This window comes from Dermochelys coriacea, chromosome 4 (genome assembly GCF_009764565.3).
Source record: "Dermochelys coriacea isolate rDerCor1 chromosome 4, rDerCor1.pri.v4, whole genome shotgun sequence".
In the NCBI taxonomy this organism is placed as follows: Eukaryota; Metazoa; Chordata; order Testudines; family Dermochelyidae; genus Dermochelys; species Dermochelys coriacea.
Window position 1 is genome coordinate 59,574,125 of NC_050071.1, and position 25,702 is coordinate 59,599,826.

Sequence of the window (25,702 nt, forward strand, 5' to 3'; positions counted from 1 at the left end):
AGGGGACTGGACTAGATGACCTCTTGAGGTCCCTTCCAGTCCTATGATTCTATAAACATGACTCTCCTGGAGACTATTTATCCACACACATCAAACTGATGGTACATTGGGCACAGTGACCAATATAGATTTCATATTAAAGGAAATACGGATAGGGGAACCTGGGAAAGTAAGACAGATTCAGACTTTTTTCAACTGGGGAATATTCCCATGTTTATATATTTAAACAATTACTTTAAGATTTAATATTCACATTTCTTTTCTGCTACATGTTAATGGAAAAAAACATAAGGACTTAGCCATTGGTACACATTAATTGCAGTTTTCAGAGTAGCAGCAGTGTTAGTCTGTATTCGCAAAAAGAAAAGGAGTACTTGTGGCACCTTAGAGACTAACAAATTTATCTGAGCATAAGCTTTCATGAGCTACAGCTCACTTCATCGGATGCATTCAGTGGAAAATACAGTGGGGAGATTTATATACACAGAGAACATGAAACAATGGGTGTTATCATACACACTGTAAGGAGAGTGATCACTTAAGATGAGCTATTACCAGCAAGGGGGATGGGGGGGGGGGGGGAGAGAAAACCCTTTGGTGGGCCATTTCTAGCAGTTGTCAACTACAAAAGGTTTCCCCCCTCCCCCCACTGGTAATAGCTCATCTTAAGTGATCACTCTCCTTACAGTGTGTATGATAACACCCATTGTTTCATGTTCTCTGTGTATATAAATCTCCCCACTGTATTTTCCACTAAATGCATCCGATGAAGTGAGCTGTAGCTCATGAAAGCTTATGCTCAGATAAATTTGTTAGTCTCTAAGGTGCCACAAGTCCTCCTTTTCTTTTTATTAATTGCAGTATTAATGTTTGCCTTACTTAATGGTGTCATATACTTGCCTTTGCTGCAGACTTCCCTGTTCCTATAAGGCTCTGCATTGTTTTCTGACTCCTTACAGTTTCTCCAATAGGTTTCATTTGTGCATGCTGCTGGCACTCCAAACAATTTCTTACTGCCACTGCACACACTTAAAGGAATGGATATGTTATGTGTTATACTGGGAAGTAATTTATCATCATCATTGGTGCATCACTGCAAGGAATACAACATGCTTGCATTTACATTAAAAATTAAAAGATTAAATAAACAAATAAGAGAAAAAGATTTACTTTTTAAGTTCCCAAAAACAATGCTCAAGAGATACTTAAATCAGAGTAATAATCAGAGTAATTAAATAGTTATTAGAATTCATATTTCACATATAAATATTTTACATCCAAAAGGATTTGTTAGCATTGCTGAGTCCTCTGATTTTCTCTTTGAAACCTTTTCATTTGCACAACTGGATACACAAATGAGCTAATTTTCTTTTGTATACTAACACTGAAGAAAAATAAAAATGATACATTAGTGTGACATACAAAAAGTACAAATACTAATATTTACTAACTACTTTGTTGCTCAATTGCTCTCAGACTAAGCCTATTCTTCCTCTAGTTTTTTTTAAACTCTTTTGTTTTATCTTCTCACTATTTTCAAATAAGAGAGTACACAGATCTAATAATTTACTTTTCTGTTTGCCCTGATGCACTTGTCCCATGATTTAATTGTTTGGAAAAGGAGAAGCTGATGGTCATGAACCACAGCATGGACACTCAGGCCTAGTAGTCAGAGAAGTGGCCATCATGCTTAGCAGTTGGAGCAGGAATCAGGAACCAGGAACCTGCAGTAAAGCCAAGGGTCACAGCGGGAGTCAAGAAAAGGAGGAAGGCTGGAGCAGTACAGGAACAAGGCAGGCAAGAAGGCAGGCATAGGAGTGATCGTTGCTGAGGGCATAAACCTTGAGCAGCCACTGACCCAGTACTGCTGCTGGGCTTAACAGCAGGTCTGGTGATGCCTCTCAGACAATCAGGGCACCTGGCTGATCAGGGTATTCAGCTGTAGATCATGTAGCTGGTCCCAAGCTCAGTGGCAGCCCTGGTTCCTGACACTCTGTCTTTAGATTTAGAGCTACATTTCAGTCATACAAAGGATACCTTATAATTCCAGAAACCCCTTCTAATATACAATTGGCATTGATGTATTTTTTTCTGAAGCAATTTTGTCAACTGGACCCAGATATTCCTTGTTTGCTGCCATTTCTAGAACATTTCCCCTTTCCCAGATATCTTCTGAGTGATTCCAACACAGACTCTTTCTGCTCAATTCAACTTTATACAAACACTGTATAATTAGAGCCCTGAAAATCTATGGATATTCGCTTTATAACCAGGGACCATAATTGTGGATCGCAGATCGGATGCGATGCAAATTTTGTATCTGCACAGGGCTCTGTGTATAAATACTGGATGCACTGGGGCTAGTATACAATGATGCATTTGAATTACACTCATTTTAAATTTGCATTTCTAGTTGTTATCTCAGTCTACACCATCTCCTGAATTATTTTTACAAAAATTTAAACCCTCCTTAAAGCTTCCTTCCCCTCAGACACTTATCTAAAGATGAATTTTCATTATATATGCTAAAGATGACATTTTCCTGAAACCTAGTATTTTTAAACCCAATTATTTGGGATGCATTTTCAACCCACAGACATCTTTATAGACACAATGAAAATATGCACCAAATATGGATTTCAGCTCACTGTGCCTACCAATACTTAACCATATTCATAGCAATTTTACTTAAATACAGAATAAAAAAGGCTTGTATGTATTATCTGAGTAGGAAAGGGAAGTCTATTATGGGGCAAACTGCAAGTAAATAAACACAACATATGAAAAAAGTCACTGAAAGGTTAGACAACTTCAGATCTAGTAGCCAAAAAGTCAGACATTTGGTTAAGTGAAGTATGATAAACATCTAAAATTATTCTCCTTAAAATATATAAAAGCAAAGTTAAATGGTTGTTAAAATTATTTTGAAGAAATCCATTTTCCTTCATTAAGCACTTTTACTTGCTTACCCAGTCGAAGGCATTGTCTCAGAATTCCTCCAGATGACATATTTTTCTCAGACTCAATATCAGTGAAGCCAAGAGAGCTTGCAAAAATTAACACATCCACAAGGCTGATTAATCTCTGAAGAAATGTTACCGAAGCTTCTATTGAAAGTCCTTGAGTTGGCTCTATATTCTCTAATTCATGCTATAAGAGGGAAAAGTTGAAAACATGTATTCCTATAGAAAAGATTCTTATAACTAAAAATTCCATGAAGAAAACAGGTTTGTAAAAAGTCCATTATTGCTCATTGGCAAAATAATTAGTCATACTTCAAGCTGAAGAATTTAACTGGAAGAATGCAAACAGAATAACCACATCATATTCCAGGCTGCACTGGGGCCTCAAGCCCTCTAGATGGCTCTTCCCCCTCTTCAGGCAATGACAGCAGGAGCCTAAATTCCTTCTAAGGGAACAGCCCATATAGATCCATGCTCTCCCAGGAGGACAGATATTCCTATTAATGTACTATATGAAGAAAGGCCCGCCCACCCCCACAAAGTAATCACTTTTTCAATAAAAAATGAATTTCTTACTGTAGCAGATGTAGCAGCAGAAAGCAATGGCAATATACCACCACAAGCCATGATCATGTTGTCCATAACTTGAGAGATGAGGTGAATTGTGTTGTGTACAAAGATGACATTGTCACTGCTGTTCACAAAGTCCATCACAGTCTTTGTAGAATGGCTGTCCAAAAAAAGTAAGATGTCGGGAGGGTGGGGGTAAAGCATCCATAGATTCATAGATACTAAGGTCAGAAGGGACCACTCTGATCATCTAGTCCGACCTCCTGCACAGCGCAGGCCACAGAATGTCACCCACCACTCCTATGAAAAACCTCACCCATGTCTGAGCTATTGAAGTCCTCAAATCATGGTTCAAAACTTCAAGGAGCAGAGAAGCCTCCCTCCAGTCAACCATGCCCCATGCTACAGAGGAAGGCAAAAAAACCTCCAGGGCCTCTCCAATCTGCCCTGGAGGAAAACTCCCTCCCGACCCCAAACATGGCAATCAGCCAAACCCTGAGCACATGGGCAAGATTCACCAGCCAGATACCCAGGAAAGAATTTTCTATAGTAAATCAGATCCCATCCATCTAATATCCCATCTCAGGGGATTTGGCCTATTTACCCTGAATATTTAAAGATCAATTACTTACCAAAATCCCATTATCCCATCATACCATCTCCTCCATAAACTTATCAAGTAGAATCTTAAAACCAGATAGATCTTTTTCCCCCACTGCTTCCCTTGGAAGGTTATTCCAAAACTTCACTCCTCTGATGGTTAAAAACCTTCGTCTGATTTCAAGTCTAAACTTCTTGGTGGCCAGTTTATACCCATTTGTTCTTGTGTCCACATTGGTGCTGAGCTGAAATAATTCCTCTCCCTCTCCTATATTTATCCCTCTGATATATTTATAGAGAGCAATCATATCTCCCCTCAACCTTCTTTTAGTTAGGCTAAACAAGCCAAGCTCCTTAAGTCTCCTTTCATAAGACAAGTTTTCCATTCCTCGGATCATCCTAGTAGCCCTTCTCTGTACCTGCTCCAGTTTGAATTCATCCTTTTTAAACATGGGAGACCAGAACTGCACACAGTATTCTAGGTGAGGTCTCACCAGTGCCTTGTATAACGGTACTAAAACCTCCTTATCCCTACTGGAAATGCCTCTCCTGATGCATCCCAAAACCGCATTAGCTTTTTTCACAGCCATATCACATTGGCAGCTCATAGTCATCCTATGATCAACCAATACTCCAAGGTCCTTCTCCTCTTCCGTTACTTCTAATTGATGCGTCCCCAACTTATAACTAAAATTCTTGTTATTAATCCCTAAATGCATAACCTTACACTTCTCACTATTAAATTTCATCCTATTACTATTACTCCAGTTTACAAGGTCATCCAGATCCTCCTGTATAATATCCCGATCCTTCTCCGAATTGGCAATACCTCCCAGCTTTGTATCATCTGCAAACTTTATTAGCACACTCCCACTTTTTGTGCCAAGCCAGTAACAAAAAGATTAAATAAGATTGGTCCCAAAACCGATCCCTGAGGAACTCCACTGGTAACCTCCCTCCAACCTGACAGTTCGCCTTTCAGTAGGACCCGTTGCAGTCTCCCCTTTAACCAATTCCTTATCCACCTTCTGATGTTCATATTGATCCCCATCTTCTCCAATTTAACTAATAATTCCCCATGTGGCACGGTATCAAATGCCTTACTGAAATCTAGGTAAATTAGATCCACTGCATTTCCTTTATCTAAAAAATCTGTTACTTTTTCAAAAAAGGAGATTAGATTGGTTTGGCACGATCTACCTTTTGTAAAACCATGTTGTATTTTGTCCCATTTACCATTGACTTCAATGTCCTTAACTAATTTCTCCTTCAAAATTTTTTCCAGGACCTTGCATACTACAGATGTCAAACTAACTGGCCTGTAGTTACCTGGATCACTTTTTTTTCCTTTCTTAAAAATAGGAACTATATTAGCAATTCTCCAATCATTCGGTACTATTCCTGAGTTTACAGATTCATTAAAAATTCTTGCTAATGGGCTTGCAATTTCAGGTTCCAATTCCTTTAATATTCTTGGATGAAGATTATCTGGGCCCCCCGATTTAGTCCCATTAAGCTGTTTCAGTTTCGCTTCTACCTCTGATATGGTAATATCTACCTCTATATCCTCCTTCCCATTTGTCATGCTACCGTTATCCCCAAGATCCTCTTTAGCCTTATTAAAGACTGAGGCAAAGTATTTGTTTAGATATTGGGCCATGCCTAGATTATCTTTAACCTCCGCTCCATCCTCAGTGTTAAGCGGCCCCACTTCTTCCTTCTTAGTTTTCTTCTTATTTATATGGCTATAGAACCTTTTACTATTGGTTTTAATTCCCTTTGCAAGGTCCAACTCTACTCGACTTTTAGCCTCTCTGACTTTATCCCTACATCTTCTGACCTCAATTAGGTAGCTTTCCTTGCTGATCCCTCCCATCTTCCACTCCCTGTATGCTTTCTGCTTCTTCATAATCACCTCTCTAAGATGCTTGCTCATCCAGCTTGGTCTACAACTCCTTCCTATGAATTTTTTCCCCTTTCTTGGGATACAGGGGAAAAAATTCATAGGAAGGAGTTGTAGACCAAGCTGAATAGAATAGAAGAATATTTTATTTTGTGTTTACCAAGTTTATTAAGTTCCTTCAAATGCAAATAAACTGACATCAACCAGAGAGAGCTGTGATGCAGCCAAAAACATCATGTAAGCATCCTCACAAGGCTCAATCAACAGTACTTAAATCTTGACCTCAAACTGCCCTTCCTTTACACTCCTAATCCTCTCTACAGTGTACCCTAGTAACTGGGTCCAAGTGTGTTGTGAATAGTCCTGTGGATAATTATTCATTATAGACTAGTCTGTGATCATCTGGTACAGAAAAAAGCACTGTATAAATCAATAAAATAAAGTTTCTCTGGGCATATTAACTAGATTTGAACTCAAGGTTTTGGAAGAACAGAGTTAATATTAACCAAGTCCTCCACATTACAATTTTAAAGCAAAGAAATTAATACAATACCACAAAAACCTAATTACTGTTAAAACACAGAAAACAGATTTTCAACGTAGTCCTAAATTATCCACAGTATCTTGAGTAAATCTGGTGCTGTACTAAATACATACTTTAGTCATGTCTTAAAACTTCAGTTCTAAAGGCAAACAGAAGTTTCATCTAAATCTCAAGGTCAATTTTATGCATCTTTAAATGGTTTGAGTTTTTTAAAAATAGTTCATCTGTATCTTCTTATCAGGCTAGCATAGCTACGTGGTAGTCAGAATCAAATTTTACCTTCACTATCTCATACTGATAAAAAATAGCACTATAGACGCACTGAAATATCAGTGGCACTACTAGCCCCAATTTTTCCTTCATTGCTACAACTGATTGATATTTTGCAGATTTTGGTTACAATATATATTTTTTTAATACATGTAGAGCAACATAATTTCTTTAGCTCCATAGAAACATACTGAATTACAGAGCAGCACCTGTTTGCTTATGTCAAAGCACTGACCAGTTTTAATTTTAGGGGAAGTTTCTTTAAAGAAATGATATATTCCTGGCTTACACATTGTGAATGCTCTTAAGAAGATGCATATTGTGAGATGTCTATTCAGAGAGTGGGACCATGGTTCCATTGAAGTCAATAGCAAAACCCCCATTGACTTTAACGGGGCCAACATTTAATCCAAAAATGTATATGTAACCCTTCAACCAATACACACATCTTTAAAAAGAAAAGGAGTACTTGTGGCACCTTAGAGACTAATAAATTTATTTGAGCATAAGCTTTCGTGAGCTACAGCTCACTTCATCGAAAGCTTATGCTCAAATAAATTTGTTAGTCTCTAAGGTGCCACAAGTACTCCTTTTCTTTTTGCGAATACAGACTAACACGGCTGCACTCTGAAACACATCTTTAAACATTCCTGAAGACTGGTAATCAATAATTCTGAGATGACCTTGATATAGACCCCAAAATAACTAATTCATACTTTAATAATAGGTTTGAAAATCTCCAAATATAAACAATTTAACCAGTGACATTAGATTTTAGTAATACTTTCTATTTCTGTTACAGTGCAATGCTAGCAAATATGATTTCCTACAAAGCACAGATTTACCTTCTCCACATCTGTATATCCGTTTCTATTGAAAAGAGTAAATCTGTGAGCAAACGTTGATGCATCTGGGACCACTTAAATTCAGGAATACGAAACATAGTCGACCTGGAATCTCTTCTCTGCCCATCAGATGCAGCAGCCAAGTCTTGTCCTGATGAATCTTCCTGCCTTGATATCTGTTTGCATAAAATATAGGCAGGTTCCAAAATAACAAAAATTCAATTTCATCAGTGTTTACTGAAAAAAGTTTCACTTTGGATTTAGTATGTCTATAAGCTTAGATATTATATAAACTCACAAATGCACATAAATTTAAAAATTGAACTAATACCATTGCAGGGCCACTACTGAGGGATTATACCAAAGCTACAAACTACAATACAACTGCACCACCATCTCTGCCAGTCTAGACAAAAATAAGCAGCAACTAGACCGTACCACATGGGGAGGACATGTTGCTGCTGACAGTGATCTCCCTCCTTTGAGGAAGAATGTTGTAGGATGAAGGGCATCAACTGGCAGGTGTCTCTGCAGGAGGGAAGTACTCAGCTACATCAATGTTTAACCATGATCAGTATCACTGAACTGGAAGCAGAAGTCTGAAGGAGCATTGCAGTAAGGGCAAAAACATAAGCCCAATTCATAGTTAAAATTTACTAAACACGTCCTTATGTTGATACTGTTAGCGATAATGAATGCGTTCTCAACTGATGTCCATTAGTAGCAGTTAGTTAAAAAAATGGCTTCTACAACTTTCATTAGAGTCTGAAAAGAATTCACTCAAGCTCTTTTCTGACTGATGGATTTTAACTACAAGACACCTCTGAGGATTGAGAGAGATAGAAGGGCTTAAGGAGTTGGAGGAAATAAGAGGGAAGTTCAGTGAAAAAATAGACGGAATTCAAGGTGAAACCTCAGAATCCACAATGCTACTTTTTATTCTTCAATTTAGAGACTACAGGTGACACAAAATGATTAAAGTTTTAGCTATTTGACTCCTGGGATCAGCAAAGTGCTTCTGCAGGAGCCTACAAAAATCCTATGAACTGTACACAATTTCACCAATTTCTCAAACTGTACTGTTGGAAAAGAGTTATTTTTTTCTTATAAATATCAAACTAATCAGTCTGACCTATTTTTTTTTAGGTACAATTTTAATTTGGCATAAGGAAGGTATATAAAAGTTACCTCAGCTAGGGGTCTAAGAGGCTGAGGTGCTTCCAGGCTTGTGCTGGGTTTTAGTTCCAGTCTCTGGGTGTCTGATGCAACACTGGAAACATCAAGCTTGGCAATTTTTTTCTCTGAGGCCACAGAAGCTTCTGAAGTATGTATGTTTGCATCTCCTCCAATTGCTTTGGTTTCACTGCCATCTGGTTTTAATTCCTCTAACTTCTCATTCACTTCTGAATTTAGTTGACTTGTCTCCTCTTGGACTTCAGAGGTCACTGTTTCTGACAAGGAAGCCAATTCTTCTCTTGTCTCATTTAAAATTTCAGCATTTTTGGATTCTACAGGTATTGACTCAGGTTCCTTCTCAACGGCTTCTTCTTTCGTTGCTATTATTTGGCTTTCACTTTCAGGTGAGGTATTCTCTTCACTGGGTTTTAGTACCAACTCTTCTGAAGATAAAGGCAGATTGCTTTCCTCTTTTAAATCAACAAAGTCATCATCTTCCACCTCTGGTGTAAATTCCTCCAGCATTTCTGGGCTTTCAGGTGTCTCCCCTTCTAAAACAGTTTGTACAGTTAGAGAAGCCCCATCAGTAGCTGCTGTTTCTTCCTCAAGTTCTTTAGCTTTACTCAGAGAATCTGCAATTGCTTCAGCAATTCCAGAAGTGATTTCTGAATCACCTGGTTTTACTGCTTCTGTCTGCGGAGGAAATTCTAAGCAAGGTGCTCTGTTTAAGTCAGGTGATCTCTGACCATTTTCTCCCTCACACTTCTTCCCTTCATTAGATGGTGAATGACTTTGTAGCTCACATTCAGATGAGGCTTTTATCTCATTTTTTTGAGCACTGTGCTCCACACTATCAGCCCCAACATATGCAGAAGCAGCAGCTTCTTTCACCTCCACATGCTGTTGCCTCCTTGCAATTTCAGCTTCTCTGCCAACTCCTGAGATAGTTCTAACAGGGGTAGAAGGAACTGTTCCACTTCCTTCACCTCCTTTCCTTTGGTAATCCCGGTACATTTGGGAAAGGCTCTCTTTATGCATTTCAAACGTTACCTAAAAAACAAAGGATTATCAAGAACATTAGAACTCAAAATTAGAAGACTGATTCTTCTACAAAGTAGATTCAGAGGCAACTGAACAATAGTAGTATCCAAACTGCAAAGTTGAAATTCAACCTTAATTGTGGTACCATCACCACCCCACCATAACGTACAAGTTAAAAAGGCAGCTTTTGAAGGACTCTTGAATGCTTATCTAAAAATTTTGATGTCTAGTACATGTTGTTTAACATCCTCCTTAGTTACTAATGGACTAGAAAACTTACTTCATCTTCTTAATAGGATACGATGACATCGTCTTACTTCTTTGCAAATACAGATCAGAAATATTTATTGAACACTTCTTTTTTTTCTCCAGCATTAACAATTCTACCATCTCCATCTAGTAATGGGACTATACCGTTGCTAGGATTTCTTTTGTTCCTAATATACTTAAACTCTTTCTTATCGTCTCTCTCTTATGGATTTTTTACCTCATGTCTTTAGCCTCCGCATCAATTTTCAACACTTATTAATATCAAATTTCCATTACCAATTCCTATTTTAAGAGTTTAATTCTGCTGTAAAACTTCATTTCAGATTAAAACTTGTATTCAGTGCCCCCAAGGAAAAATCCACAACTTTTAAAAAAATAAATAAAATAATCCTAAAATGAAAGAACATCTAAAAAATTCATGACAGTAATTTAAGATGTCCTTTCATACCTCAGATTCCAAAATGGTACACAGATATTGTGGGAGGTTGTGTCTTGAGTAAATAATATGCAATACAAAATCTGCAAAATTCCTTAAGTTTAAAGAAAGACTTTTTAGATGAAAAGTGAGTGAGGGAGGGGGACAGTGAGCGATGGAGGGAGGGGGACTGAAGTGGAGGGGTGTGGCCTCCAAAGGGGGCGGGGCAGGGCAAAAGTGTTTGGATTTGTGCGATTGGACAGTTGGCAACCCTATTAATACTTGTGTTTTATATTGAAGTCAAGTGTTAAGCTGTATGTGTTTGATGCACATCAGTTACAAAATCAGTAAGAATAAGCTTAAATACATTTCTTCATCTATCTAAGATTGTTGAGAAATAGGGAAACTACAAGTACTGAGCTGTTTGACTTACAGAGGCACTGCACAGCAGCTGCAGGTTATTCATTACCTCATTAAGGGTATTTTAAATATATGCTCTATAGTAAAAATAATGCAGTACAGTTTAGCAGTTGTGGTTTTCTTATCCAACACTGCAAAGAAATGATGGTTTTGGAAGCCAATATAAAGTGATTTGCTAAAGTATTTTGGAAATTAAACTAATGAAATTGCTTTCCAGATTGCTATTGTGTGCTGCAAAAAGTGGGGAAAGGAAGGTCAATACAGACAATTCCCATCTTTAGATGCTGGCCATGTAATCCTATGGGAAAATAAATCCAGACATAATATGGTGACATACACAGACACAAGACACAGAAAAATGCAAGGCGAGTGATACTGTTAAAGCAAGCTAGAAAGCATACACATACAGTAACAGGGAGGGTAAAGGAGGCTTTTTAAAAATAAATGGATACAATTAACCAGCCTTGTTTCTATCACAAAAATCTCAAATCAAGATTACATTTTTAAAATAAATTTGCAAATTAAAGTAGCAAAACCACAAATTTAAGCAAGCTCACTACAATGTTGGACTTTACAAAGCTGCATTTCAAATTAAGGGTTTTCTTTGTATATAAAAAAAATATAAAATGCTGCTTTGCAAAGACCAACATTGCAGCAAGCATACCTAAATTTGTGTTTTTGCTAATTTACTTTGCAAATTAGCTTAATTAACATGGACTCTACATTTGAACAATCCTGTTAAATGTGGAAGGCAAGAACAACTTTTTTCTAAACAAATATTCCATGACATTGAATTTATGAAACGCTTCTCACAAAGCAGATTGTTAGTGTTGTAAAAAATAACATTTAAAAGCTAGGGTTAGGATTAATGAAGGCAACAATTAACAAAATGCACACTCAAATAGAAGCCACCAGATTCTTTTTTAAATATGAAGAGCACAGAGCTAACTTAACTTTAAGATATAAATACTAGCTCATGTAAACTTGTAACAATATGAAAGCTAAATGCCAGCTGAAAAACTTAAATTCACCTATCTTCAGTCATTTTTTTATTTTCCTTAAAGCATTTGCAACTGTAAAGCTGATCATTCACAATTAATTATCAGAAATTGTTCTAAATTAGCAAACTAAAAGGCCAGTCATTAATCTTCACAATCATTTGATGGTTAATCCATAGTCATTTGGAAAGCACATCTACGCACTACTAGTTAAGACACTTGTGAGCTAATAACTACAACATTCTCCTCTGCCATTAATTTTAACTTAATTTGACATTCAACATTTACTAATTGCCAGACAAGAAGATTAGCATGCAAAAAGGTTAAGATGACTAACATTTGTATTAAAACTATTATGTAAAAGAGGCACTTTAGGTGTGTGTTAAGATTTAGTCTAGGTTCCCCGCCCCAACACACACAATATATGCATTTTTGAGGAGTGGAGGGAGGTGGCCGGCCAACCAGCCAGTAACAGAACTGTTGTCTGTAGCAAGGCTAATTGTAAACTAGTTCCTATGCTGCTAACCCCATCAATAAACAGTTCATAATTCCAATATATCTTACTATTTTTACTCAGAAAGCTTTATTAACCTGTTTTTCCTCCCTCCTAGCAGCAATGCTAATAGCTGAGGCCTGGAAACTCTCCACTCCATGCAAGAAACAACTCTGACTGGAGGCACCAATACCTGCCAATACCAATCCCACTTCATGAATCAGTCAGAGAAAAGGGACAGAGGTACTATATACATTAATACCTCCACACAACCTTCCTCAAAAGAACACATTTTGCCATATCCCCAGCAAGCTTCTTACAGAGGGAAAAAACTATATTCTAAACTAATTTTCTCTTATGTTTACACTCAAAATGCAAATGAATTATAGGACAAAGTTATTCTGAATGGCAAATATCAGTCACTATTGACTAATAAAAAGTCTTCATTTAAATGGAAGTTAAATTTGTATGTTGGCTATTCTTGTGATTTGGGGAATGTATCTATGTACAACTTACAAATTCTGTTTTGGATTTGGAACTCTACGTTTAAACCCTTGTGATGATCTTCACTGTTCTTTTGTCTCATACTGCTTGTGCTATGAAGATGAAGTGGTGCCTGAGAGCCTGTCTCTGAACAGGATGGTCATTAATAATTATCACCACCAGAATAGATCTTGCCAAAACAGAACAAAACGTCCACATCCTTGGTGAAACCAGTTTCTTCTCCAGCTTTTCTCCACACAGCTAGGTTTTAAATGAGTGAAAAGAAGGAAACAAACAGAAGTGACAAAGAAGGGTTTTAAAAACAAAGAGGTAGAGGCTTGGTCTACACTGAGAAATTACACTGGCATTATGATGTTGGTCAGGGGTACAAAAAACACCTCACATCCCTAACTAACATATAGACAAGGCTGATAAAACTCCAAGTGAAGACACAACTATGTCAATGTAGCTAATGTCATTTGGGAAGGTGGTGAAAAACTGCTCTCAGTTATAGGCTACATCTACAGTAGAGGGCTTTACCAACATAGCTATATCAATATAGTCTCCATAGCGTAGACATACTCTGAGAAGCTGAAGGGACATAGAGTGCCTTAAAAGGGTCAGTTTTCTAGAATGAGTGGAAACCTTTCTGACTGCTGGACCAGCCAGAGCAGAAAGTCACTGACTGCCTGGTCAGAGAGAGAGATGCTATGATTCTGGAGTATCAGAAGGGTAGCCGTGTTAGTCTGTATCCACAAAAACAACGAGGAGTCCGGTGGCATCTTAAAGACTAACAGATGTATTTGGGCATAAGCTTTCATCTGTAAAACCCCCACTTCTTCAGATGCATGGAGTGAAAATTACCGATGCAGGCATAAATATACTGACACATGAAGAGACTGGAGTTACCTTACAAGTGGAGAACCAATGTTGACAGGAGAAAAAGCCCTGAGCTGGATAAATACAGCTCAGCAGAGGGGCCCTCCCTGCCCTTTTCAGTCTAACTTTCTACATCCAAAAATCTTTTCCTGCAACTTTGACCAGGACATCTCTTTTCCCCAAATGCAGTGGTCAGAGTATATCCAATGAGGCACAGAGCTCCCCACCCACCATGGATGCTGCTTCTCAAAGGGCTCTTCCGCGTGGTTTGTACTCCTGCTTCCCACTCACTCCTGCTGAGGCTAGAGCTCCCATCACACTTAGAAGTTGGTAGTAAGTAGGCCCCTCTATCCATACCCAGGAATAGCAGGGGACTCACCTGGGAAAGAGGGGGGAAGGCGCCAGAAGCCATACTTTCTGAACATACATTACTTTCAGGGAGGCCCCATATTTTAAATTCCAACATAACTTGCATTCCACACAAATCTGGCAACCCCTTAATTTTTGTTGTTGAAAATTATTTACATCAGAAGAATCATGAAACTGAAATTTTAAAAAGAGAGATTTACACTCAATTAATTAATCCCACATTTTAAGTTTGCTGCATGAATAATTAGTCTTCCCCTCTCAGGTTTGGCCTTTATCACACATTGTGGCCCATTTGTGGGCCTTGGCAGATTGAGAGGTATGCCAGTGGGGCCAGGTGGATAGCAGAGGTTCTCCCTCATGAAGCAGTTGCAGAATAGAAGAGCTGAAAAACCATTTATCTAACAGATATTAATAGTATGAAAATATCAGATAATTCTTATACACCTTTCTAAGGAAAGTTGAAAGTTACATTTGTGGAGTCTTTACAGACTCATTCCCCTACTCCAACATTCAGTCTAAACATTCTGCTTTTTAATTTCATACCATTTTTCCTACTTAGCCTCACATCACTTAGCCTTAGCATTACCCTAAAAAAAAATCCTCATACTCCATTTTACACAATTCCAATGCTTGTAAACAGCTATCATGAATCACTGAGTCCTTGCTGAAGAGTTAAACAGCATTTTAGATCAAGATACTGTACAAGATAACTATTCCTCAGCACATCTCTGTCAGGTAGCTAAATATTATTCTCATTTTAGAAATGGGAAAACATTAAGCAACTCGTATTTTAAGCAATTAGCCGAAGACCTCATAGTAACTCGGGGGAGTACTGGAATTCGAATTTAGGAGATCCTGACATCCAGCCCCCTGCTCATTCCACTAGACGATGCTTCCTCCCTTACATATTAAGCTTTTTTAATCTTCCTACATAAATCTATTACTCCAATGACCTAATCATTTTTTCTGACCTGTCTCTCCAGTTTTTCTATACCTGCCACTGCCATGCCAGCTACATAATTCAGCTTAACTCTAGGCACATTGAATTCACTATGTGATACAATCAGTTTTTTCTCTTCTTGAAGGGGAATCCCTTTTTTAGAGCACAAAAAGAGGAAATACAAAAACGATGTATTCAGCGTCTTATCTATGCCAATTAAAATATTAGTTTATTATTTGGGTAGAGAATAATCTCTTAGAAATTAAAAAAACAAAACAGTATTTTAAAACTCATGTTTATTTTGATTAGGATTATCAAATCCCCTTTTATTCAGATTAATAAACAATATTCTGAAACATTTCCACATACAGATTAAAACCGATACAACTTCAGTCTCCAAATGGAAGTATTTTTGACCACTTATCGATTCATAACATTAATGCAAACTTCATTAATTTTATTAAAATATTCTAAGATATTTCCTTATCCAAATGATTTACCTTTAATTTGGTTACTTGGTAACATGACAACTTTTTTTAATTAAAAGATATTTCAAAATACCTGAAATACTTAAATGTTCACACTTTTCAATGTTTTAAAACATTCAAGTAGATTGTGTATTATATTGTATAAACCATTATTTTCTTTAAATCTTGGGGAAATTGAAAGGTCAAGAAGGCAACTTATCCACCATTCTTTACTTGTTTCCTATTATTAACCATGAAGCCATTGGTCCTTTTTGTAAAGTAACAGATCTAGACAGATTTAAGTTTAGGATATAGTTAACATATCTATTAGTCTAGAAAAAATACTTTAACAAAATTGGGTTTTGATCTAAATTTTTCCTGAATATTTTCATCAAACTGTAAGACTCGCTTTAAACCATAATTTTTGGTAAATCATGTTCAGCTTTGAAGAAATAGCACAAAGATATCATATGAAAATCAAGGCAGTGCATGAGCAAGACATAGAAATTCAGCTTTAAAAAGGATACCCACACCTTTTAAATTCTGGGAGCAAAGAAACCAATGTAGTGCAATTATGCTAGAAAAACCATTGCTGCTTATAAGGCATAGTGCAGCTGTTGGAAGAGAGGTTTACAGTGACAAACAGCTTCCCTGCTACAAAGGTGGCAGGAAATCTATCAAACTGGACAATAAAATTGCAATTGAGTTTCTTTGGCTTTTTATAGCAGCTGCATGTATCTTGATGTGTAGCTCTGCAAAACCTATCCAATTCTGCAACACTAGTCCGTTATACACAAGTTCTTTATCGAAGAATGGTGTTATAAATTGCGGGGGGGGGGGGGGTGCAAAGGGCTGTAAAAGGGAAAAATAAGCATGCCCTACAATTAGAGATTAAATGAAAAAAACTGGTTATTTCCTCAACAATATTAAGAAAAAAATATTTGGGTCTCTATGATTGCTGGTTCCATAGTATTTTGAAAGCATGCTAGAAATCAAACAACTCAGTGATGCATTTAGCATCTAGCAATATACCAGCTGAATTATTTCTACACAGTATTATAAAGTCATACAATATAAAGATTCTTGGTAATTTACGACTTTTTAAAATCAGTGTATACTAGAGTATTCAAAATGTAAGTTAATTAGGAAAAAACAAGTTTAAGAATTCATAACCAATTGAATATTAATATCAATACTTAAGGCACAAACCCCCCCCACACACACACACGTCATCATCTCTATCCTTATATCACTAGTTGCAGTATAAAATGTAATGATTACCTTTACCAAAAATTAATTTAATCTGAAAATACACAGAATAAGGTTTTAACCGTCTTATTTATTTTTAAAAAAAATCTTACTTCTTGCAGCATGAGACTATGAAGACAACTTTTTAGGCCCAGTATTCAACAGACTGAACTATTCCAGATCTTGTTTAATTACTTCAAACCCGGAACACATTCTGCAACCCACTCCACTTATTCACCTGCTCATCTCTCTTCTCCCCCACCACTGACCTCCCCTGCAACGCAAAAACAAAACCCCAGGGGAACAAATGTTGGGCTTTGGAAAAGTGAAGCTAGAAGTCTATTCCACAGCTGAGGATCCCTCAATAGGAATTTCCTGGCTGCAAGCCTGCTTCATGTTGGAACCTGGGCAACAGGAGGGTGGGATGGAGGCTCAAGCACCTCACATCCCATTTCGTATGGTATCCCATTTCGTATGGGACCAGTCCTATTCAACATATTCATAAATGATCTGGAAAAAGGGGTAAACAGGAAGGTTGCAAAATTTAGAGATGATACAAAACTACTCAAGATAGTTAAGTCCCAAGCAGACTGCAAAGACTATAAAAGGATCTCACAAAACTGGGTGACTGGACAACAAAATGGCAGATGAAATTCAATGTTGATAAATGCAAAGTAATGCACGCTGGAAAAGATAATCCCAACTACACCTCTACCCTGATACAATGCAGTCCTTGGGACTCAAAAAAAATCTTACCGCGTTATATGTAAAATAGCATTCTACCAAACTTGCTATGGAGGGCCGGGTAGGGAAGGCTGTGCCTCCCCAAACAGCCTGGCCCTGCCCCCTATCTTACCCCCAATCCATCCAACTCCCCCGGCTTCCTGTCCCCTGACTGCCCCCCAAGACCCTCTGACACTTATCCAACCCAATGGCCCCGGCCTGGCCCCCTTACACACCACTCATAGCAGCATGTTGCTGCCGCCATAGGCGCTGACTCCATGGGTGCTCCGGGGCTGGAGAAACCATGGAGATAAATTGTTCGTGCAGAGCACAAACTGGCAGTTGCCCGTCCTGCTGCCCCCCGCCCCCGCCCCAGCTCACCTCCGCTCTGACTCCAGCCTTGAGCGTGCCGCCGCTCCACTTCTCCCTCCCTCCCTCTCTCCCTCCAAGGCTTGCTGCAAATCAGCTGTTTGGCACGGCAATCCTGGGAGGGAAGGAGTGAGGGAGAAGCGGAACAGCGGCACGAGGAGGCGGAGCAGAGGTGAGCTGGGGTGGGAGCGGTTCCTCTGTGGCCCCGTCCCCCCTGGATTACTTGCTGCAGCCCTCCCCACGCCCCCCCTCTCCTGCAGCTCACCTCCGCTCCGCCTCCTCCCGAGCGCACCACCACTCCGCTTCTCCCCCCTCCCTCCCAGCTTGCACAAGCCTGGGAGGGACGGGGGAGGAGAGGAAATGCTTTACCGCATTATATCAGGGTAGAGGTGTATACATATAAAATGATGGGGTCTGAATTAGCTGTTACCACTCAAGAAAGAGATCTTGGGAGTCATTGTGGATAGTTCTCTGAAGACATCCACTCGTGCAGCAGCAGTCAAAAAAGTGAACAGAATGTTGGGAATCATTAAGAAAGGGATAGATAATAAGACAGAAAATATTATATTGCCGCTATATACATTCATGGTACATTCACATTTTGAATACTGCCTGCAGATGTGGTCGCCCCATCTCAAAAAAGATATATTGCAATTGGAAAAGGTTCAGAAAAAGGCAACAAAAAAGATTAGGGGTAGGGAATGGCTGCCATAAGGGGAGAGATTAATAAAACTGGGACTTTTCAGCTTGGAAAAGAGACTTGGAAAATCAGCTGGATTTGGAAAAAGAGATATAATAGAGGTCTATAAAATCATGACTGGTGTGGAGAAAGTAAATAAGGAAGTGTTAATTACTCCTTCTCATAACACAAGAACTAGCGGTCACCAAATGAAATTAATAGGCAGCAGATTGAAAACAAACAAAAGGAAGTATTTTTTCACACAATGCAGTCAACCTGTGGACTCCTTGCCAGAGGATGTTGTGAAGGCCAAGATTAGAACAGGGTTCAAAAAAGTACTAGATAAGTTCATGGAGGATAGGTCCATCAATGGCTATTAGACAGAAAGGACAGGAATGGTGTCCTTAGCCTCTGTTTGCCAGAAACTGGGAATGGGCAACAGGGGATGGATCACTTGATGATCGCCTGCTCTGTTCATTCTCGCAGGGGCACCTGGCATTGGCCATTGTTGGAAGACAGGATACGGGCTAGATGAACCTTTGGTCTGACCCAGTAGGGCCATTCTTATGTTCTTAAAAAAAGCCCTTTCAGATAACTAGAACCAATTCCATTTTAAGAATTTGCATCATCAAGATCTTGTTTTCAGAGATTTTATAACTCATCCAGAATTTGTTTTGAAATATTTAGCCCCTACCAGGTCTCCTACAAACATCTGGGTTTTCTCTACATATTCTGGAATAGCTGGGTTAGCCATTTTAAGTTATAGGTATGAAATAATATATAATTAGTGACCACAAATCCATTTCAGTGTTTGGATTTTAACACTGTATTTTATGTTTAACTTTACCAACCATTAGTTCTCATTGCAGACTGCTGCCTTCTTTCTCCACGCACATCTCACAAACAAAAACTTCAAAACAACCATAAGTTAATAAATTAACTTTTACAGGTATTGTTTAGAAACCAGGGACATACTCCTCTAGTGTGCCAAAGCTGCATGGGCAAACTTCAGGCAAAGGGGTGGCTTTATGCCACATTTCTGCTTACCCCAATCCTGGGGGCAGCCAATGGTTGGTTCAATTCCCAGAAATTTAAAGCAGCCTCAGAGCTGCTTAAAAGTATGCTAACTTTTCACAAAACTTCAGTGGCCTTTACACTGGTCACAGATTGCAGCCCACTCCAATTAAACACGGCTATGCTGATGGGAACTCTTCGGGTTTGATATAGAGCTGGCATAGCAAAAGATTAATGCACCACTATGTCACTGGCGCCACATTTTGGCATGGATTAAGATCTGGCCCCAGATCCTTTGCACCTATAATGTCATGAAATGTTCATTGACTAAATATTTGCAAGCATTTTTAGTATATGGACTTCTATTCTTCTCTCTCACACATAACCACCACACAATAGATTATTGAGCTGTTTATTGGATCAATAATCAGTGATATACAAGATAAACCAGTAGTGCTGTTGTGGTCTAATTAGATTGACAATTTCTGGGAGGAAGTTAACTCATGTAAGGACAGTAATGTGGGATTAAGACATGCAGTTTTATATGTCCTCTATAAGTGGGTAAGAGACCACTTTTAAAAGTATGTAATTTACAATTTACCAGTCTGAAAACACATAACACAAATTCCACAGCTTTTTATATTAGACTTTTTTCTTTTCTTGGTGCAGGGACAGAGAAATGAAGTAATTGCTTTTTTTAGTTCTGTATCTCAATTTGAAAAAAAAAAGTTATTAATAAAATGTGTTTTACAGTGTTGTTCAGGTTGTAACAAGCCAACAAAAGCCATGAAAGAAGGAAGGCTGGCACCTGTATTCGTTCAGTGGGATTCTCCTTCAGCCTCCTTACCTTCCTGTCTCCCTTCATGGCTTACCAGATGGATTGTCAGCCTCTACTCTGATTTCCTTAATTTTGTGAGTTTGTTTCACTGCCTTTTGATGTTACTAAAAGGTATTTTTTGTCTATGCATAGATAAGGTGCGCCACCTTGTGTTTAAAAACTTCATGCTGTTATTAATGCACAGAAATCCAGCATTAAAACAACATTGAAACTCTGATTAACCTGCCCTAGGAAATGTTTAAATGCCACTTTTACTACAAGTGAACACCATCACCAGCAACAGAAAGAATTTTGTGATTAAAGTATTCTGATAACAAAAAGTCATTCAATTTTAAAATATGCTATACAAGCCATACACACTAAACTTGAAGTATATGCTATTATAGACTATTCAAACTACTGAATTTCTACTTATTCAAATGGCTTATTTCTACTAGAAGACTTTTTTTATTTGATCCAATACTTAAAGGCTCCAAATTTCATTGGGGGGGGGGGGGGGAGTTATTACAATTTCCAGAATATTTTTCCAGGAAACGCTCACCTTTGAATGTGTGATTGACAGTGTATCCACCCAAACTCGCCAGCCACCCCACTCATATTTGACTGCATGATAAAGCAAGATTCTAAAAATGGCATACACCATTTCAGTTATCTTCTGTTCTTCAGAGTTCTTGGGGTTGAAATAGCAAAGAGAAAGCATCCACTCCTGCCACACTGAGCACTGCAACAAGCTCCTGCAAAACACATACTCCTGCTGCTAAATCACATCTCAAAATGGACAAGCATATTAAAACATACAAAGATCATTAACTTTGAGACCACACATATCAGGTGATGAATTTAGCATATGTAAAAACACTATTGCATGCAACTTCTCTAGCATTACATGTATAAGCCTAATAGAATACAGCATTTGTTAAATAATGTGGCCTAGACATGGTTGCCTAATGAGACTATTTTACTTTAGTCCTAAGAGAAGACAGATTTGTAAGACATTGTTATTTACATATGGTCTTTGTATGCACACAATGAGCCCTCTTACCTCCTATTTTCTCTGCTGTTATTAAAAAGTTTAATCATGTCTGAGAGAAAAGCTCGACGAACCTCCAAAGTTTCTGAGCACTGGGGAGAGTTACGTAGTAGAGTCGCAATTACTTTCAATACCTCTGTAAAACAGTTCACAAGTAAATTTTAAAAACTAGAAATAAAGCACATCAAGTATTGGAGCTTATTAGACTACATTCACTAACAGGAAACATTTTGGTAAGATAGTCTCTTTATGAAACACTAACTTGTAAAAATATATTTGTTTACACAAAGAAAGAAAAGTATCTCCAGCATTGTCAAAGATGCATCTGAGTAAAGAAGAATTATATTGCTTGTTTATTTCAAAGACTTCCATGACTATTCCCCTTCAGTGGGATTTTCCAACAGGGGCACACCCAGAAATTTTTCACATGGTACACACAACTTTAATTTAGCCACTCACATTTGGCCCAGATGACCCTCCATCATAATTGCAGGGATGGACAGGCCAAATTTCAGTGAGTAGCATTGCAACCCAACATATGGGGTTGTGCCCCACTCAGTTTGGGGGCCCTCAAAACAGGGCCCTAGAGCAAACTGCCCCTTTGCCCCTGCCAATGATATGCACCAGGCATAAGGCTGCCGGCACCACTGTTTACAAATGCTTTCAGTGTTGGCCTAGTTCACAGTGGGAGTGGAGTTAGGCCATTATATAAAATGTTGGAATTAATGATGATCAGGGTTTAATAATCTAATGCCTACTATGTCACAAATGACTGGTTTAAAAGGAAATATTGATATTTACTGACCATCTTTAAGAAATATGTTCTCTGGGAGACTAGGAACTAGGGTGACCAGATAGCAAATATGAAAAATCAGGACAGGGGTTGGGGGTTAATAGGAGCCAATATAAAAAAAAAAAAAAAAGCCCCAAATATCAGGACTGTCCCTATAAAATCAGGACATCTGGTCACCCTACTAGGAACATACCAGCTGATGAATCATGTTGTAAATAAACATGAAAGCCAGGTATACTCTAAGTTTCTCTCTTTGAATATCAATTATACCGAATCTATATAATCTTAAGGGTTTATTTTCAACCTTAAAAATAAGTTTCAGCGGAAACAATGGAAGTTTGAAAAAAAAATTGCATCTTTGCTGAATTTTTCACCCCCTATGTACACACATTGGTTTATACAGTATTTATGGGGGAGGGCAGAATACAGACACACATTCTGATTTTTCGGAAGTGGGGTTGATAAGAAAACCACTGTTTTTGTTACTTAAAGAAAAAACTGAATTAACTTTGAAAACAGACAAAATAGGTCAGAATTTGTGTCTAGCCACTTTCACAGTTTCAATTCAGCTTCTAATTTAAAGTTTCAAAAACATTTTCCCTATTTAATAAAATATAAGCACTGACCTTCTGAGTGCACTCAGGAAAAAGTTACCATTCCTTACATGCCTGAGTGAGTCCAGACTCCTCGGTAACAGTTCTAGGAAGTCTGTGTTAATCTAACAGGGACTCTGTCAACTTGAATGAACTGAGTATATGGGGTTTAGAAACCGACAACGCAACCCATCTCTATACCACCAAGACGACATCAATTCTCACTCCATACATTGACTACATCTACCAGCTTACAATGTTCTTTCAACACAGATCATTTTCCTCCATCTTTATTTTCCTTCCCCAGATTCTGAAGATAAAGGTATCTTCATCTTTATACGATATATTAAATGACAATGCAACTTTAAAAGTGAAAATTTACATTTCTCTATGAATAATGGAATACTATAACTTCATTATATCACAAACAGATTATATCAATACACACATCTCAAGAACAGAAATTTGTCCTGAAATCTAAAGTCTCAAATCAGGATTTTTCTTTATAAAGAAAGTTACCCTAAACAATATAGTAAGCAGATACATTTCTTCCACTCCAAATCCAGGAGTTTCTGCATTGACCGTAATTTAAGATGAATGTTACTTCCATACTTCATGTAATTTAGTCTGACATCACTAAATAATGCAGTCGGAATTGTGTTGAAACCTGAAAATGTATGAAATCAAAATACTCTGTGCATAACAGTCTTGAAAAAACGTCTCATACTATCACCACCACATAACAAAAAGGGTCAGTACTAAATTACGTATACATATAGATACACAAAAGGTCTTTCAAAAAGCTGGAGACAGGCATGTTTCCCAATTAACTCCAACTAAACATGCATTATCTCCTCTCTTGCATGAATGACTCTGTAAAACTAACAGACCACAATTCAGACTGCTGGACGTAATTAATAAGCTGTTGTTTTTTTAAATGACAAACATTTTTTGTTTAACAGTGATGTAATTTAAAAGATATATAATGCTTACGAGGATTTTGTATCTTCACTGTTGAATCTAGGTCAGGATGCTGTTTATGTATTACTAGAGTGCAAATTTGTTCAATAAGAATCTGAGGGAAGGAGGAAGAAACACAGTGTAAGACCAGCTATTCAATGTTCACTAAAAAAGCTTGCCAGAGAATGATTGATCCCTTGCTTATCATAAGGTTTTCTACAGTGCTCATCATCATATCATCTTAGTGCTAAAATTGTACAGAAGTTTCCTTGTCATAGGTTTTAGTAATTGAATCAATCTTATTTTTAACACCAATTTTTGCATTTTCTGAGATACACAATTGGTATTTTAATTATAGTGGAAGAGTTCCCCTAAATTTAATCAAGTTACAACAACCTTAAGCCACGATCTCAAGTGGAATGAAGCTCTCAGTGTAAAAGTATCTGCTTCAACCATTTAATTTAACAGTTATTTTAAAATGATTCACAATGAGCTACTTCTATATCTAAATTAAGCAGAACTTCCAAAGCAGTAAGCTTCAGAAAACTTTACTACATCCTTAGCTATGTTTCTAGCATCATCTGGAAAACATCAGCACAAACATGCAAGCAATTTTATAACATCTTCTAAGTAATTAGGAAGATTGGATTCTAACTACAGTCTATTACTACCTCGAACAGGACATTGTACGTGGTCATGGTGATTAAGCCTGTATGAAGCATCAGCCTCTCAGCCAGCAAAGAGAATAATCCATGTCCAAGCATGACTTCAGCTTTTCTCCTAAAATAACACAGGAAGGCAGATAAAGTAAATTATGGCATCTCTAACTAGTTAGGTATGTGTACACCATAGCAGTGCTAAATTGGTGAAAGTGTTTCAGCATTTTATTTTGTAGCCTCTCAGTTCTGGGGAAGTTGGGACACAGGAACCCTTATCTCCCAAAGTTAACAAGTAAGCCGCCCACTGGGAACTGCTGAAAGTGTGACTACTGGATGGTTCAGTCTCTGAGCCTCTGGGTATGTCTACACTGCAATCAGAGCTGTGGCTGCAGCACATGTAGACCTATCCAAGCTAGCTAGCTTGAACAACAATCGCCTGGAAGCCACAGCAGCACACGTCAGCCACTCAAATACATGTCCAGAGTCCTGGGTATCCAGCCTGTGCTGCTGTGCTCTCACTATTTCTGGTATTTAAATTACCTAGACCAAAGCTAGTGCAGGTATGTCTACACATGCTGCAGTCACACCTATGACTGCAATGTTGACACAGCCTGTGACAGGGGCCACTCACATATTGTGTGCCAACATCCGACCACCAGCAGCCCAAAAAGCCGGACCCAGACCTTGCAGGACCCTTGATAATGATACAGGGAAGAGCACAACCCTCCCCCAGCTCACAAAGATTACTTGATTATGAGCATTAGCTGGCAATCTGTTAACTACAGTTGCAGCAAATTCCACTGTTTAAATAAATTGGTACAACTAGTGTTGTACTTTCTGCTGCAATTGGACAACTATATAACTTCCAAGATCAACAATAAATGCTAAGGGCCAATATTTCAAGACAAAAATTGAAGACCTATGTAAAGTTCATTCTCCTTGCCACTTCTCATGGTGGAAGTCCTAATTACAGACAGATGTCTGTAGGTTAATAGAGACCAGGTGGCTATGTATTTGTGTTCTGGGTGGCTGGGGCATAAGAAAAGGGGAGCAGCAAAAGTAAGTTATGATGGATTAATTTTAAAGATAAACTAGAGTTACTAACCCCAGACTCAGTTTAGGTGGCTTAAGAATCCCTTACTTTATTCAT

At 38.1% G+C, this 25,702-nt stretch overlaps 1 protein-coding gene across 8 annotated transcripts in view; it reads right to left on the bottom strand.

Moving 5' to 3' along the window:
- The window catches only part of LRBA (LPS responsive beige-like anchor protein), a 555,352-nt gene that overhangs the window by 430,593 nt on the left and 99,057 nt on the right, over window positions 1–25,702 (bottom strand). For all 8 annotated transcript variants that reach the window (XM_043513125.1, XM_043513123.1, XM_043513124.1 and 5 more), the window contains exons 19-27: window positions 24,565–24,673; window positions 23,927–24,008; window positions 21,560–21,683; window positions 21,059–21,251; window positions 8,884–9,921; window positions 7,696–7,871; window positions 3,540–3,693; window positions 2,970–3,150; window positions 901–1,028 (exon numbers count right to left, since the gene is read on the bottom strand). In XM_043513125.1, the coding sequence (XP_043369060.1) occupies window positions 901–1,028; window positions 2,970–3,150; window positions 3,540–3,693; window positions 7,696–7,871; window positions 8,884–9,921; window positions 21,059–21,251; window positions 21,560–21,683; window positions 23,927–24,008; window positions 24,565–24,673 (2,185 nt within the window). The remainder of the gene's footprint in view (window positions 1–900; window positions 1,029–2,969; window positions 3,151–3,539; window positions 3,694–7,695; window positions 7,872–8,883; window positions 9,922–21,058; window positions 21,252–21,559; window positions 21,684–23,926; window positions 24,009–24,564; window positions 24,674–25,702) is intronic.